The following is a 17,126-nucleotide window of genomic DNA, read 5'->3' on the forward strand; positions in this document are numbered from 1 at the left end:
TTAAATGAAGTTTATCAGATTTGTCAAAGAATTTATTTTCTAAATTAATTTTTCTTTACAAACTAGTTAACTTTTCAGTGTTGTAATTTGCACAACACACTAAATGTTCCACATGCTTTTAATCCTCTTTAGAAAAAATTGAATGCTGCTTTAATTCTGGACCTACAGCTGATGCTTCCATGGTAACAAGGAGAAACATCCTACAAGTTGCTGTCATTTGGCCTTTTTAGTTACAAAATCTGCACAGAAGTTAATTTGTTCTTATCTTATAAATCATTTAAATGTAAATAAAATATAAAATGGAGAACAAATTTAATCTGGCATTCATAAAAGAGAACTCTGCATCTACATAGTCTGCAGTATCTCCAGTTTAGGGAGAACTTAATCCAGTTAGTTTCAAACACATTACATGTCCATTCCGTATTTTTTATCACTTTAAAATGAAAAAATAAATACTTTTAAAATTCAGTCCTTAAATACTGGAAATATGCAGACCATTACTGCAAGGGCAAGGCCTTTAATTTGGGAAAGAGGCAACACAGTATGTAAATTGTACTTTAGTTCTTTGTTTCTAAAGACTTGAGTTCAAATCTTGGGTTGAACCTAAAGCGACAACAAGTTTGATGCTTTCACTTCCATCTTTAATCTGTTCAAGCCCTGTAACAAAACCACCAAGTAATCCAACACAATCAGCGGCCTCCTGGATGTTGAACCAGATTGACAATGTCCTTGGGGGCAAGGGACCATCTCCTGGAAAATTTGACTGAGTTCTTTGAGGTTTTTCTCCCCTCAGCAGCCCTTCAGATGAAAAAGAAGCAGTAAAAGCAGAGACAGATAGTGACTGCTTGGAAAGTTAAAAGAAAATATGGAAGCTAAGAGTGAACTGAGAGTGATGGTTATACAGGTGAGGGAAATATGGCAGGTGGTAGAGAATAAGATCATGAGCAGAGGTGCCCTGGCCCTTGCTGGGACAGCATGGCTCATAGAGCTTATTCATATCTGCTCCTCCCATGGGAATGTGTCCAGGGTCCCAAATGGGTCAAAACCATACAAGAAAATTATGGCCCGCCCTCAGAACTTATTTAAAAGCCATACCTTTGCTTTGAACATTTTTCTTAGTTTCTGTAAAGGTCATTAACTTCAAAGGTCATGAGCTTCTGTTACTGGTTTCATGGGTATTTAGAATAACAGAGGGAATTAAACCCCACTCTGAACTTTTCTTCTGTGTAGCTGTTTCATATGAGAGTCAAAGCTAACATGAGCAGATTGTGATTTGAGCCATACGTCGTGCAATTCATTAACACATAAAATATGCATAAAATACATATTCATAGGTACTATGTAGCGATGTATAAAAGCCTAAACATAGCTTTATAAAACTAATTAAATAAATGATGATTTTGAGCTTTCTTAAAAGGTTGATCATACACCACTGTATAAATAATTACTTACTCACCCCTTTGCCAAACTGGCCGTTTATTTATTTTGACAACCTAAATGAAAACTTCATCAGATGTACTTCAGTAAGTATTCTGCTAGACAGCAGAAGGACATACAAATATTAAATGATAACGGGGTTGTATCTGATTTGTGTTTAAATTAATAAATTTTTTTTAATAATTACATATCCACTATCAAATACATACTTACATATAACTTAGCAACTGAGAAATAAGTAAGACTTGTAAAGGATTTTTCAGAGCTTGATGCAATTGTAATAACTATGTCAGTAGTCTATTTGTCTATTTGTTTCCTGAGATGAAGAGTTATGTATAAATTTGAATTAAGTTTTAGCCTGAATATTAATTTTTAGTGTATTTATTTGACAACCTGTAAATAATAGGACTTTTGTGACAGATTGATTGACAGATAAAGCATACCTCATTTCTGTTCAGAAAATGAGGAAAATTTTGAAAAGCAAGAAGGACAATAAACAAATTACTCTTAAAATTCTGCTGTTAGCAATACCTGTGAGCGTGAAGGGTAAAATCAGTCAACAAAAACAATTTCTCAGTCAATTATAAATAACTGCATAGTACAACTGCTGTTTTTCAAAGAAAAGATATAAAACTATGTCATTAATTTCTACTAGTCATAATATACTCGATATGTAAATTATTCTGCCTTTTCAGTGGCATATGTGATGTACTGTGTATATGCTGCATTAGCAGAGCAAGGAGACTTGTGACAAAATCTATTTAATTTCTGTGATAAATTATCAGCACTTCAGGATCTTTCTATTGCTTTGGCCTTTCTTTAGAAGAAAAACACTTTAACAGCAATTTCTTTATTTTAGCAGTTGAAACAGTCTTTACATGTTTACAGTGTGTTATATCTTTAAGTGATATTTAGTTCTGCATTACTAAACATAGAGCTGTTGTCATTCAAGTATAGACCAGAAAGTCTCTATACAAAAATCAGACCTCAAGTACTCAGATTTTTTTTTAAATGTGTAGACACCTCTAGAAATGTAGTCACAAAATACATTCCTCAATATAAATTAATTGCTAAGTTATTGGCATCCATACTTGAAAATCATCAATAAAAGAATTTCAATTATGTCTCTTTCTTGCATTGATAAATGAAGGGTTATAGAATATGACAAAATGTGTTATTTTGTACTTTGTTTATAAAATCCCATAGATAATGGTGCACTGGGCAGTTTTCTTTTCTCGCCCCACCTCTCTCTTTGTTAAAAATCTAATTATTCCCTTATGTGACACTACCATGACCTTTTTAAGTGCGGAAGAGGTGATTGTCATATTTTCCCTCGGCGCATTACCAAGGGGTTCAGAGACAAGAGGGCACTGCACAGACGATACTGAAAAGGTCAATGCAATTTGGCATTATTGTATCTCTTTTTCAGATGTTGAAATATGGTAAGAATGCAGAATTCTTCTAATTAGTATTTTCTTATTTCAGCTTCCATTTTTAAGAATCTGAGGTTGTCAATTTGCATTAAGGCCAGGTAGATCTTCTTTAGAAGCTTCCAGTACCTGTTTCAGCCCCACAGGTTTGGCAGGCCATTATCATTTTATCAGTCACACAAGAAGACAAAATTAGGATGGGGGAAAGAAGAAAATCTGTACTGTAACCCTCATGCGCTTCTTACAGGCAGCTCCTTCCAGGCCAGTACTCATGGAGAGTCCTGGCAGTCAGGGCATCTTGGGGGAGACACATGGCTTCATTTTATGCTGCTGAAGTAGTATGTGCAAAAATGAAATTGGAAAAGCAGACACATTGGGTTTGGGAGCAGTCTCAGGACCCCTGCGATTGCTGTATCACAAGATCTAGTTGCCTCTAGAGCTATTTGTTATGTTATTTGAATTAAATATAACAAATATAGCCTTTTCACTTGCACACTTCAGGCCCAAAGTTTACTGTATGGCAATGCATAGCAATTTTTAACGCAAATACCTCTCTAGCAAAAATTATGGCGTGGGGATCTGACATGTCTCATAGCACAAAAATCTTATACCTACAAAATACTCATAGCAATATTTGATATACTAGTGAAGCTGTTTGTACATACAGTTGTTTATGAGCCAGACATAGCGGCAATACTTTAAAACAGAAATAAACACCCAGAGATATGGGGTGTGACTTTTCAGTGCAAGTACAGTTTTGCCATGGTCTGTAGTGGGTTTGTAGGGAAGCAGGTATGAGATCAGAACACAATCGTTGTTGGGGCTGGACAGGAAAGATAAAAGATGACTGTCCATTTTTTATTTAGTTTCAGGCATCAATAACCTACAGCTCACTCTGAACAGGTCACCTTACAAACCCAATGTCACGTCACCTTCCATGTGCTCCTTCTGCCCACAGCATAGCTGCCAGTCAGATGGGAACTCCATCTACTTCCATGGGACAGAAGGTAGCGAGTTCAATTTTGCCACAACCCGAGATGTGGACCTCTCCATGGAGGATGCCCAGGAGCAGTGGACAGAAGAGTTTGAGAGCCAGCCTAAAGGGTGAGTGTTCCCCACCTGTGCAGGGCTCTACACAGATGTGCAGCATCACTCCAGGGATGAGGAAACTGTATGAACAGAGAATAGGATAAATAGCAATACTGTGAACTTTAGGAAGGAAAAGAGTCCAGAAAGCCCAGAAGGAACAGTCTGTCCTCAGACCATCCTGTCACTGAAATGTTTAATGAAAAAAGTCATGCTTACGAATTATGTAGCCATTCTAAACAAGCACCTGATGTTGATCTGTTTTTTTTTCATTCACACTTGAGTATTGTTAACAAACTCATATCCATGTGAAATCAAATTCCTTGACAACTTCACGCCCTCTGTATCACTGCTGTGAGCCCTGCCTTGCCATGAGAGAGCTCCTGCTTGTGCAGAAACCTGCGGGTGCTGGAGGAGGAGGTGAAGGCAGGACAGATGAAGCAGCAGTCTGTTCTCATCTAGCAGCACCAAGAGCATGGCCATGCCTGCTCGGCAAAAGCTGAGAATTTGGCTGATAATTTACTATTTTTCTTTTGAATATATACGTTGTGATTCAAAGGGTTCCTGTAAAGCCATATCCAGGGACTGCTGCAAGGCCACTGAAAGTAACAAAGCTAACTAGGACAACAAAATTACTACTCTTACCAAAACATGATTGAGCTTTTAAAAGATGTGCGTCCTGATAAAGAAGTATCATTTTACATACCTTAGCGTAGAAACTCTGACAAAAAGAAAATAACCAGCAATGAGGTCTTGACTCCTTTCTATTAAAAAAAAAAAAATTAAAAAAAATTAAAAAATCATTAGTTGCTGTAATCCCAGGGCAATGAGAAATGTACACTGTTAATTTATGGGTCTCCACTGAATGTTGATTTTAACCTACAAAGTACTTCAGATCATTAGCAGCTGATTCAAATGCTGCCTGTGCTGTGCTGAAGGTAGAGAGCATCTTTTAAGAAATACATGCTAATGTGTCCTGTGGACATGTGATTTATTTGGGGCTTACAGAAAAAATATTCGCTGTGAACTCTGTCCCAGTTCTAATAATCAGCCCATGGCAGCAGGTGCTGCTTCAGACAAAGGGAAGAAAATAAGCACGTGTGTGTTAGGTGATCATGTGTGATATCTTTGATGTGTGTTCTCAGTGTCTTTTCCATCTTGAAAAAAAAACAGGGTGGAAGTGTTGCCCATGGACATCTGCCCTGTCTGTGGATCTTGTCTCTGCTGGACCAGGTGTTGGGTTAAGCTAAGCTTGACCACTTGCAGCCTTGGTTAGCAAATACACAATTTCTTCTGAATTTACGAATATTACACTTTCCCTATCATACAACGCCTAGATCCAATTGCAGGTGCCACTGCTCCCTAGCCAGGAGTGAGGAAGGGCACAGCCAGCAGATGCATTCGACTCTCTTATCCTGTGTCCCAGAAACCAGGCCCTGATCTGCCTCCAAGCCTGCCAGCCCAAAGCCTCACAACTTTTTCTTTTTTTTTCTTTTTAAATTTTATTCTGTATTAGAAACTTCCATCTTTCAACTGTTCTATAAGAATGGAGATTTAAATTGCATGCAGCCATGAATAAACACAGAACTCGGGTGATGCTACGGACTACATCCCCATCGTATAAAATTGTCACCTCCACTGTCCCTCTTTTCAAGATTTCTCTGGGGTTTGCTTTGGGACCTGTGTATAACAGCAAATATGCAAATCCCTTCTTAAAGAATTTCTCCCTTCTCAGAGAAATATTTCTCCCTTCTTAGAGAAATAGTTTTGAATGCTAATTGAGCTATATCCAAACAGTCAGCACTGTATACCTGAGACAGAGCTTGCAGGAAGTTCTCAGGCTCTGTTTTGTCATGTCAGCTGGAGCCTGTCAGCTCTCAAAGGAAAGGCAAAAGCATCTCTTATAAGGAAGAGCAAATGGAAGCTCAGGTATAGGGGTCACCACCACTTTACTCTGCACCAAATGCTCTTGGAGGTGAGGGCAGAGGAGATTATCACTGTTTTTAATAAGCAGTGATTGGTATTTTTGGCACGTACCACCTAAAGCAGGAGGCTACATGGATAGGGGTTGCTGTTGTAAGTACCACACATATTTCCACTGCCATTCTGCTTCTTTTTAATTGCATAAATTAGAGCCTCGTCCTAAAAGTAGACACATCCCCACATCAGGCTGCCTTTGTCTCCAGCAGGTGTATTGCTGCTTTGGACCTCCACATCCTGTTGGTCTAGTTTAGCTGCATATATTTTTCTATCACCTGTTCTGTAGAGAAAAAATTCAAGAGTCATGTGATGGATAAATTAATACAAATGTAAATGTTAAATCAGGCCATGACCCAGGATCCTTCTCTATTTGTCCTTACTGAGAGTGTGTTGATATATTTCTACTAAAATGCCAGCTTTTTTTAAAGAGGTAGAATTCTGTGGTTTTCATTCTGATGCTGCCTAAAAGGAGAGGATCCCTGGAAACATCCATGATCTGCATCATTCATGACCCCAAGTTGTTTTGTGGGTCACTACAGAGAGTGTTTTAATTGAGCTAAATAGAGCATACAAAAGATCAATGGAGCATTGTGAGATTTTGTTGTATAAGTTAAAGTAGGCACAACTGCTTAATTCTGTACTTGCCTTCAACCCAGGAGACCCATTTTAAAAATTGTGTTTCGATTATATTGCACATTACCTTTAAAAAAACTGTGCCACAGAATTAGGGTTAGATTAAACTGTGCTTCCATTAAAATATTTCTATTTATATCATAAAGCTTTTCAGTGATGTTAAGCTCCCTAACTCCTGTGTAGATGACTGACAGTTTTAAAGCAGGATTTCCAAACAGATATGTTGCTGGTCTGTCACAGCTTAGGTCAGTAGGGAAACTGGCAGCTTTAAAGTAGATCCTAGAAATGCATTTTGAAATAGTTGGAATGGTTAAACTAATAAATAGACTGTTTAGTTCTTGAAATGGCAGTTTTTGAAATTGTCATGTGGCACATAACTGCTAGAGATAGTTTCTGCTGAAAGGAGACAGGAAAAGGCTCTGCCTTCCCACAAAGGTTTCTGAAATTCCTTGTTTTCTCATTCCTCTTCAATCATCCTGAATAGTTAAATGATTGGATTATCAGGATTTAGTAATTCTAAATAATTTAATTGTTTTACCAGCCTTAAAATACTTAAATACTTTATGATTAATTAATTAAGTTTGACATGAATAATAATAATGTATCAGACCAAAATAATGCATGTTTTCAACAGTTTCTAGTATTTCAAAATATTGTAATTGAGTTTTGAAGTAACCAATGCTTTCATGATGAAAATGTATTTTCAACATAAAATATTTAATTGGAAAATTCTGCAACAGCTCTTTTAATTATCACTGAATAAAAATAAGATAAAATGTTATACAGAAAAACTGAGAAAGATCATATCGTCACATATTAAAAACACAGCAGTCTTTTTTTATACTCTGTTCATGTGTTAGTTAAAAACTGTTACCCTAAATGCTCAAAAAGATGAAAAGAGAGCATTTTCAGCTATTTTCTATGTATTTAATATCTTTGTAGCAGATATGGTGGACATGTGCCTTTTCAAGTTTCATTGATCTATAAACCTCATATTGTGCAAAATGGAGCAGAGTGCAATTAAATTTTAACTATTTTAATGCCAGAAAAACTAATAAAGGTGATAGAACAACACAACATTCTCTATTTGGTAATAGTATTCATTAAAACCTCATTTTTTATTAATTCATGCTTTTCTGCTAATTTCTTTAAGATATTTCCATTAACTTTGCTTTAGTTGAGTCAACTGAGTTTAAAAGCTAATATTGAATATGTAAGTAGTGTCATAGGAATCACATTTGAAACACTGTGGTTTTTGTCTTGTGTAAGAATAGAAACAGCTGCTTTTCTACGTACAAATGAACCCATAGAACATGCTTTGTGTGAGTTTATCAGTAACGTGCTGCTGCACATTCTCCACCTATTGTTGACCTCTGCAGGTGGGACATATTTGGAGCCGTCATTGGTACTGAATGTGGGACACTGGAATCTGGCTCAGCTATGGTATTCCTCAGAGATGGAGAAAGAAAAATATGTACTCCATATATGGACACTACAGGTTATGGGAACTTGAGATTTTATTTCAGTATGGGTGAGTATAAATTCCTGATGTAATACAAGTTGTGAAGTATGTGAGATTTAAGTTGTGCAGTGTGCATGGAACTGTTTTAAATACTCCTTCAAAGAAGATAGCACTGATTTGTGACTGTGATGCCCATGAGGATGTAAGACTGACCACTGCAGGTCAGATGAGAGTCCACCCTTCTGTATGTCCATGCAGATGGACAAACGGTGAGCACACAAATAGGTCTCCCAAAAATATTCTCCCAGATGACACTGACTTGCAGATGGAAACCCTTTTGAAGCAGACAGGGCACTCTGGGTTTAGTAGCCCTTGGTGGTTTTTTTTGCCATGGATTTAGCCAGCCATTTTTTTGGCTGAGATAAACATTTAGATCCAGGTTAAGACAGTTTAATATAGAAGTTACATGAAGGTATGTGCATGTAAGATCAGTGTCTGAACTTCCTTTATAGTTAGAGGAGTTGTGGTCAGTACATTCAAAAATCCATTCAACTCGCCATGAGACAGCTGTGCTGGACCAGCTGAGCAGCTTCCTGGAGTCAGACTGTGGACCTCCGTTGTTATAAAGGCACCTTAAGCACCTGGTGCACACAAGGCCTGTGTTCACTCTTGTCCAGTCCTCAGGCAGGATTTGTCACACAAGCACTGGTTATTGTTGCCACTTGAGTTAACCAAGCACATCTGAGACGTTAGCACAAGGCTGGCAGCTGTAACTTGGGACTTGGGGGAGAGTCACAGCCCTGCTATAGTGGCAGGTAGGTGAGCCAGGCCCCTCCACAGTGCCTAAAATGATCCTTGGTACTGGTGTTTAATCAAGTGAACCTGCCTACTGTGCCTACAGCTCCATAGTTTAACAATTCTCATATGAAAAAGCATCTTCTTGTCTTGTATATTCTAATTTCACTCAGTGCCCCTTAATCCATCATTAGAAGATATAGTCATATCTTTGCCATCCTTACCCCACCATAGAGCTTTTATAGGTACCTGTCATATCCTCCTGCAGTCATATATATGTAGACTCCGGTGTTAATCCATCAGAGTCAAGAGAGTTGCACCTGAGGATGAGATAGGATTAGCACAGAGGTGGACAGCCTTACCTAGTTGAACCCACGAAACAGTTTCTGCTCAAAAGCTTTTACTCCATTCATAAACAATTCCTCTGATAATGTGTTGGCCCAGGGTGAGATTCACACAGAGTGTGCTACAGTCTTGGAGGAGGTATGGTCTGCATGAAAAACACTGACGTGGTGTTAGCAACATCTGTGGACCTCCCCTGTTGGGGCAAAGTGTCAGAACCTCTGTCATTTACAAGGGCTAAGAAAGCAGCCAGGAACCAACCTGTCCTGTTGCTTCCCCTCCCTGCTGTTGTTGTCAGTGCAACTTCACTAGTTTGGTGTTGCAACAGACCAAAATCCCCATAAACGTGGTAGTTAACACTCACAGGGTTTTTCCAGAACTTTTATTTTGCACATAGAGGAAATTGCATGAGGTTATTCTCTCAACAGCATGTTTAGAGGACCTGAGGATTTTTGCTTAAAAGCAAATAATAGAATAATAAAGGAGGAAACAGAGGATAAACCTGTGACCTCCACAAGCAACCTGCTGTATCAACAAGAAAAAACACACTTTATTTAATGAGGGGAAGACCTCATGTTGTTGTCCTAAATTGTTGCACATCTCCTCTGTGTTACATGAATTATGAATAAAGCACAGGAAAAAGAGGATGCTTTTTCCCAGTTCTTCCAAACATTACAACACCTGCAAGAAAAACAGGAAAGAAATTTTGTCAACCTTCTGAACTTAGGAGAAAAGTTGTCAGCAGATGTAGGCACAGAGGATAGTGGGATGTTGTTTGAAAAATGTATTCTGTGTGTACTTTTAAATTAAATAAATAATAGTTTAAACATTCAGGCAAGGAGATTTGAAAGGACACATGGATGTTCCTTATTACAGTATAAAACACATCAAAGATGCACATCTAATCTAGTTCTCTGGACTGCTCTGCCTAGTCCATTACAAGAACTGGCTGTCTGTAGTGAAAAAAAGCAGAGAAAGTGTTCCAACCTTTCTACTTTGCAGACTTTTCAAGCTCTTCCTCATTCTGTTTTTGATTTTTGTTTTTATTTTTGAGGGGTTTTTTAGTACGTGCAGTACCCATAGTGTACTAAGGAGATAGAGAAATTATGTTTCCTGTTTCAAATAGAGGAATTTTTTTAAAAAAATTTCTTTTCCAGAACACCAAATTAGTGTGATGATATCCATCTTGTATCTATAATGCAGAACTAAATGCTTGCATTTGGGAACTAATCCGTTCTTTCAGAGAAGGTTAATCAATGTTTTGGGTTCTACTGCTATGAAGATATTTCAAATGCTGCCCTATTCCAGTGAGGCAAGCATGCCACACATGCTTTGTGTGGTACAATAGACTCCATCCATCCATCCATCTGTCCATCCATCCGCCCATTCATCCGTCCATCCCTCTCTCACTCCCTCCCTCCCTCTGAGGTGTAGACAGTAGAAGGAGCAGCACAACGAATAAGGTACACAGCAATCTTCCTCATTTCCTACTTAGAACAAGTTCTCAGCTGCCAAACTATCAGTTGAGAAGTATTTAAGAGATTGTCACATGCCATGTGTGTGACTGCATGAAGTGTGAGTACTAAATAACAGTTTACTGATTAGAACTCAAAAGCAGAGCATTTCTATGTAAATAGGATTTAAAGCACACAGATAGAAGTATTGCTTTGGGCACAGCATTTTCTATTAAATTTTTTTTTTGATAAGCTGATTAAAAGAGGTACTTGAGGTTTTCATAATCGTCAACCCCCTTGATCTCTGGCATGGTGTATCTGATCAAATAATTCCTATACACTGTGTCTGTAGGGCTGGTGTTCTTTTGTTTCAGATCCTAAGTTAAATAGCATCTGATTGTAATTATTTTCATAATTATGGCTGCATAATATGATTCCACTTTCCAATAAGGAGGGCTTCAATTAATTTTTTTCTCACTCAAATGTGTTTTGTACAGGAGGAACTTGTGATTCTGGAGAATCCCATGAAAATGATGTCATGCTTTATGCCAAGATTGAAGGCAGGAGGGAACACATACCTCTTGATACCCTGACCTATGCTGCTTACAAGGTAAATCATCATAAACAAAGCAGGTGGATGGGATAGATATCATTATCTTTTCAATATTGTGTGTTGAATTCCTCAGGGACACTCAAACGTGACCTTCCCAAGCACATAAATCATGTGCAGATCTGGGAGCAGTCGGGTGCCTTTGCAGCACAGCTCTGCAGTTATTGCTGGTTATTCCAGCCCCAAGCAGGACTGCAGTGTTGGCTGGGGATGGGGTGACAGGAAACAAGCGATGGGCAAAAGTTGTCAGTTATCAGCTGAAAACTTCAGTGATAATGTCTCCTCACAAATGATTACTCCTGTCTCCACCCAAGCTCCTACTAGTCCCAGTTTGGTACTCAGGAGCTGTGTCCTGAGGGGTTTAGTCTTGCTGGGGTCAGCGGCTGGGGGAAGGTCTGCACTGATGTGGGCATGGGCATGGACTCAGCCATGGGAGGCAGCATCTCCTCTGCCGACAGTGCAACCGCCTTCCAACCACGTCCACCACCCTGAGGCAGGACTATAAAGACCTTGAACTTGCTGTCAGGATCCTTCCTGTCTAGGGCAGGGAAACACTTAGACCATGTCTATCCTGAGTAACCCAGCCCTGAGGTCTCCTTATTCTGCTGCTGTAAAATAGAAAGCAAATTTTGATATTTAATACATGTACACGTGGATGTTCCAGAGCTTGAAATGCAGTATGCTCACATAGTGTGAAGGAAATTTGTTGGTAAAGATGCAGCTGATTTCAAGCACAGGTCTGTGTGCATTTTTCCTGTAACCGTAGCATTCAGAAACCAAATATTTACAGTAGGATTTGGCTTGTGTTTGGTTGAGTCACTTGCATTGTTTCATTGTGTGTGGCTTCCCTCCTTGCCTGCTTCTGTGTGAAAGACAGGGTAGAACTTTTGTAAACGAAGGAAGCTGTAATTGTAAAATAATAAAAAATTAATTGGGGAACTTGGGGCGAGATAGGATCTGAAATTACACTGAATTCATTGTAGAAGTTTTTTTTTGAACAGGCAATTTTAAAGCTGACATCCTCTTTTGACATAATAAAGTTCTAATTACATTGCTTTAGGACAAAGGCTAAGCTTTGTAAAGCAGTGCTTTCGTGTATTTCAGCAACATAACATCCTCTCCACATATGCCTGTGAACTCATGCTGTTACTCTATTCTCATGTATTCAGACTAGACATGTTTGCTTCTGTGAGCTGTAAGGCTCCAGGACAAACATCATATTCTATTACCAGCTGAAGCTGACAATGTAAACTAGCATTTTTCAGAAGACAGAAGAGACAGTCTTTTCTACCATGTCTTTACAACCAGACAATCTGATCCCTGTAAGGTGATAAGTAGCACTGGTATCCAGAGTGTTAATACCTGTGCACATAATAGCAAATTATTTTAGTTGGGATCTTGTGTAGAAAAAGGTGGCTAAAAGAGTTAACAAAGTGAAGCAAGGAGAGAGAATAGCACATATTTGAGTCAGCACAATTGAAGTTGCTTTTTTATTTTAAATGGTACCTTTTGACCTTTTTTAATTTATCTAAGCTTTATTTTTTTTAAAGGTTCCATCTTTGGTTTCTGTTGTCATTAGTCCGGACCTTCAGACTCCTGCAACCAAGTTTTGCCTGAAGCAAAAGAGTCACCAAGGCCACAACAGGAATGTGTGGGCTGTGGATTACTTCCACGTCCTTCCGGTGCTCCCTTCCACAGTGACTCACATGATCCAATTTTCTATCAATTTGGGTTGTGGAACTTATCAACCTGGTAACAGGTACAACTGGACAGATCATTCTTTTGATTTTCAGCTTTCTAGTATAATTTGGTTTATAAAATCTATATGAGAGTTTGGAAATCTTTTTTCAGTAAGAAAGGATCCCATTAATAATGACAAATATAAGCTGCTCAAAATCTAATGCTTCTCCTGATCTCTACAGGCCCAAATTTATGTATCTAATGTGCAGTGAAGAGCCAATAAATAGCTTTCCAGGTCAAAACTGGTCCCCTATTCTGAAATATGGTCATGATTTCAGAGGGACTTTTTCTTCAGTTTCTAAGGAACATGAGATTTGCCTCTTAATACTGTGTAAGGGGGAAAATATTAAAGGCAGCAGCAGAAACCTAACCTGCTGACCTCTCAGATTACCGATGCCACAAGCATATCTAGTTCTTGTAAGACTGGTTATAAATGGCCCTCAACGACCATCAATGTGAGGAGCTCACTGTCTGTAGATTGGCCACAGAACTCTTTTTGGCTTCACTTCTTCAGGACATTCAGTGTGAATTTTTCCATGAAGTGAGAGGGAAAGGGAAAGAAGGGAGTCATTTGCAGCTTTGTGTTTTATAGAGTCATAGAAATATTTGTTGGAAGGGACCTTCACAGGTTTTCTAGTGAAACCTGCTGCTGCAGGTGGGACCAGCATAGGTCAGACATGGCTTTGCCTATCCATGACTTGAATGGATGGATACTGTGCTAAATCTCTGAGTGACCTGCTCAAGTGAAAAAGTGTTTTCTAATGTCCAGTATAAAACTCTGAAGCAATGTCTGTATGGCCATTGTCCTTTCTACTGTGTCTGACACTACTGAGGAGAATTTGACTCCAATTTCCTTGTGAGTGCCCTCTGCACCATCACAGGATGCTGCAGCTCACCCCTCCTTGCCAGGCTGAGCAAGCTAGCTCCTCAGCCCATCCTAGCTTGATGCTCGAGGCCATGGACATCTTGCCTATCCTCTGCTCCAGCTCTCCAGTTTCTTAATAGCCTTCTTCAAATAGGGGACCCAAAACCAAACTGCCCACTTTCCCTCTTTCCTTATGTACATGTGAGAATATTTATCTTGATATTTTATGAGGATTAAGTTACTTTACATTTTCCAGAGTTGAGAGTTTAAAGTTAGAGACTGTAAGTGCTTTCACATCCATGTCCCATGGCATCTAGTTCCAACTGGAAAGAGCTGCATTAGCATTGACAGTTCCAGCATCCATGCAGGTTAACAGAATTCAAGGAGCAGCAAAATTCAAGGCATTGCACTTATATTTGATAGAAAGTGAAGGCAGCAACATTTTCCTATATGAAAAGTGAAAACTTTGCCTGTAAACACTCCTGACCAGTAAACATGTTATATAAAGTCTCTGTCTTAGTCAGTTATCTGATGGAGAGTGGTATATACTTCAAAAGATTAATATTCTTCCTTCACTAAACTATTCCTGAAGAAGTGACCTTCTTCATAACAAAAGAAGTACTAGGTCACCATTTTCCCTATTTGTATTTCCCAAATACTGCAGCATTTCACATCTCCTGGTCTACAGCATTATTCATAATGCTTTCATTACTGCAAACGTGAGAGACTCATACTGAATATATGCAGTAAATATGACCCTCCAAGGTATCGCTACAGTTAAATCTGAAATAAATTAGTCAAAACCTCTATAAACTGTTTTAGTACACACTTATAATATCACAGTGATGGTACATTTAAATAAAGTAATATTGTCAGCAAATTTCCATAAAAAGAAAAAGTCAGAATCCAATAATTTAATATTGAGGAGATGAATTATGATTTTTATAATGTTCCACTGGCTTTACTTAAAATAAAACAGAATATTACAGCTAATTATATGGAGCAAATTACAAAAGTAATTCAGTAAAATACTAAAACTTTAATAAATCAAGTACTATATTACTTTTTCGAGGTCTTTGGAATGTAAAGCATCTAAGGATTTCCTTATACTTGTAGGCTGTAAACAATGTTGGGGGGGTTAAACCAGGAAAGAGCCAGCTGGTGCATGACTAGCTAGTGGTTTTTTGCCACCTTCTGCAGGTGTAATGGTTAGCAGTTGGCAGTTATAACTGTCCTGTGCTCACATGATGCTGCCTAGGTCTGATTAATCCAGATTTTCTCCTTATATTTGAAACTATTTGAATCTGAAATATAAAAGTAAAGTCAGCTCATTTAACAGCAGTAGCATAAAAACATTGGTGCTCAAATAAGAGGTGTGTTTAGACAATCCTCAGTCTATAGGCTACCCTTGAGGTTTTTAAACAGTCAGGTTTGTTTCATGTTTGTATTTTCAGGACTTTTTGTATTCAAAGTCTGCTTTAAATTATTTCATGTTTCCTAATCAGTTATTAGGAATAGCTGACTGAGTGGTTTCTTGGTGTTGGTACTTCTGCTTTGAGATTATGCCAGGTAGCTTCATGGTGTCTTTCTCCTTTTTCTCCTTCAATGTGTTAACCAGCGTCAGCTTGGAGTTTTCAACCAACCATGGTCGCTCCTGGTCCCTGCTCCACACCGAGTGTTTGCCTGAGATATGTGCTGGGCCTCACCTCCCCCACAGCACCATCTATGCCTCTGAAAATTACAGCGGGTGAGTGTGTTCTCTGCAAAACTGAGATGCAAGATTAGAGAAGTGAATTATAGGTGACAGAAGAAAGCAGCAAAGCACACAACTCCATGTCATCTTTCTTTTTTTGACTAGCTGAGGACAGCAAGGAAAGAGTGTTCTGGGCTCCCTGGCTGCCCAGTAATTAAATTTGAAATGTATGGGGGTGCCTCTGTGGTATAATATTATTTTTTTGATGCTAAAGATAAATTACAAAAAAACCCACTTGTGGGCAGCACATTGGTAATGAGAAGAAAAGTTTTACCTTGTTAAAGGCACAGAGTTTTCTTCTTAGTCAGAGAAAACATCAGTCAAAGCCGTGTTTACATCCTCAGTCACCTTTACTCACTTGGAATCCCAATACTGGGGTACTGTGAATCACATCCTCTGTACTTCTGCAGATAGAGGTTGTTGTTAGTGTCACTTTCTTTTATCGGCCCCTCTTAGTAAGTAAATCTCTTCTGTACTGTTCTCACTGAAAAATAAACTGTGACATCTTGCTGCATAGCACAAAATCCATGTCTATCCTTCTGTATCCCGACTTCCACAGACTTCAGAGCAGCAGGTGTGACTATGAGAAGAAAGTGTAGTTGAAGCATTGCTGTGATCTCGTGACACCCCCCACCCCGCACCATTCCCGTACAGTTTTCATAGGAACCATTATCCCTGGTGTATGTGGGAAGTGTGGCCCCCATGGATAATGATGGCCCAAACCACAGCAGGCCAAATCCTCTGCACCACTTCTTACCCACAGAGGATTTTCACCAAACAAAGTTCAGTCATACTGAAAGGTTGCAATTTATGAGATACTCATTGTGATGGAGAAGCAAAGGAGGTTAAGGTCTTTGCTGACTTTATGCATTCCAACGGGGGAAAAATGGCTAGGTTTTATAAGATAATAATTAATATTCACATATTGTATGAAAATATCATGGGCCATGTTCTTCTTTTTTATTTGTGTTTTCTAAAGCTGCCATAAATTCATTTGAATAGATTTTAAAATTAGAACATCTCATAAAGCTTCCAGTATACATAAACATATCTGCAAAACATACAGTTGCTTAACAACTATCAGTGTAAAATGCTAGAGCCTGTGTTATATGTATTTCAGGTGGAACCGAATAACTATTCCCCTTCCCAATGCTGCATTAACAAGTGACACCAGGATTCGATGGAGACAAACAGGACCAATCCTCGGAAATATGTGGGCAATCGATAATAGTTAGTATTCTTATCCATGATCATGACAAATCAGAAGAGTGAATTTTTTATATGCTGCTTTATGTAAACATATTTTCCACAATCATGAGCCAGTGAATTTACAGTTTATGAAATTCTTTTTCTGCTTATCTGCTCTTGGTAACAGGTACATTTTGAAGCTAGAGGGAAATTCTGCCATTTGAAAAGACAATAGCCTAGTAGATTACTTTTCTTTCTTTTAATTGAATGCTTTCCAGGAAAATATATTGGTGGCAAGGGCTTAATATAACATTTCCTCTGTCTGCTTAGTCCTAATTACATAATTAGATA

At 38.5% G+C, this 17,126-nt stretch overlaps 1 protein-coding gene across 1 annotated transcript in view; it reads left to right on the forward strand.

Moving 5' to 3' along the window:
* RELN (reelin) overlaps window positions 1-17,126 on the forward strand; it is a 236,001-nt gene that overhangs the window by 163,496 nt on the left and 55,379 nt on the right. Inside the window, exons 11-16 of the mRNA XM_039379451.1 lie at window positions 3,826-3,971; window positions 7,946-8,097; window positions 11,117-11,229; window positions 12,780-12,988; window positions 15,453-15,581; window positions 16,708-16,817. Of these exons, the coding sequence (XP_039235385.1) occupies window positions 3,826-3,971; window positions 7,946-8,097; window positions 11,117-11,229; window positions 12,780-12,988; window positions 15,453-15,581; window positions 16,708-16,817 (859 nt within the window). The remainder of the gene's footprint in view (window positions 1-3,825; window positions 3,972-7,945; window positions 8,098-11,116; window positions 11,230-12,779; window positions 12,989-15,452; window positions 15,582-16,707; window positions 16,818-17,126) is intronic.

The sequence above is a fragment of the Pipra filicauda genome, unplaced genomic scaffold (assembly GCF_003945595.2).
Source record: "Pipra filicauda isolate LSUMZ 115617 unplaced genomic scaffold, ASM394559v2 scaffold167_size3244652_pilon, whole genome shotgun sequence".
Classification (NCBI taxonomy): domain Eukaryota; kingdom Metazoa; phylum Chordata; class Aves; order Passeriformes; family Pipridae; genus Pipra; species Pipra filicauda.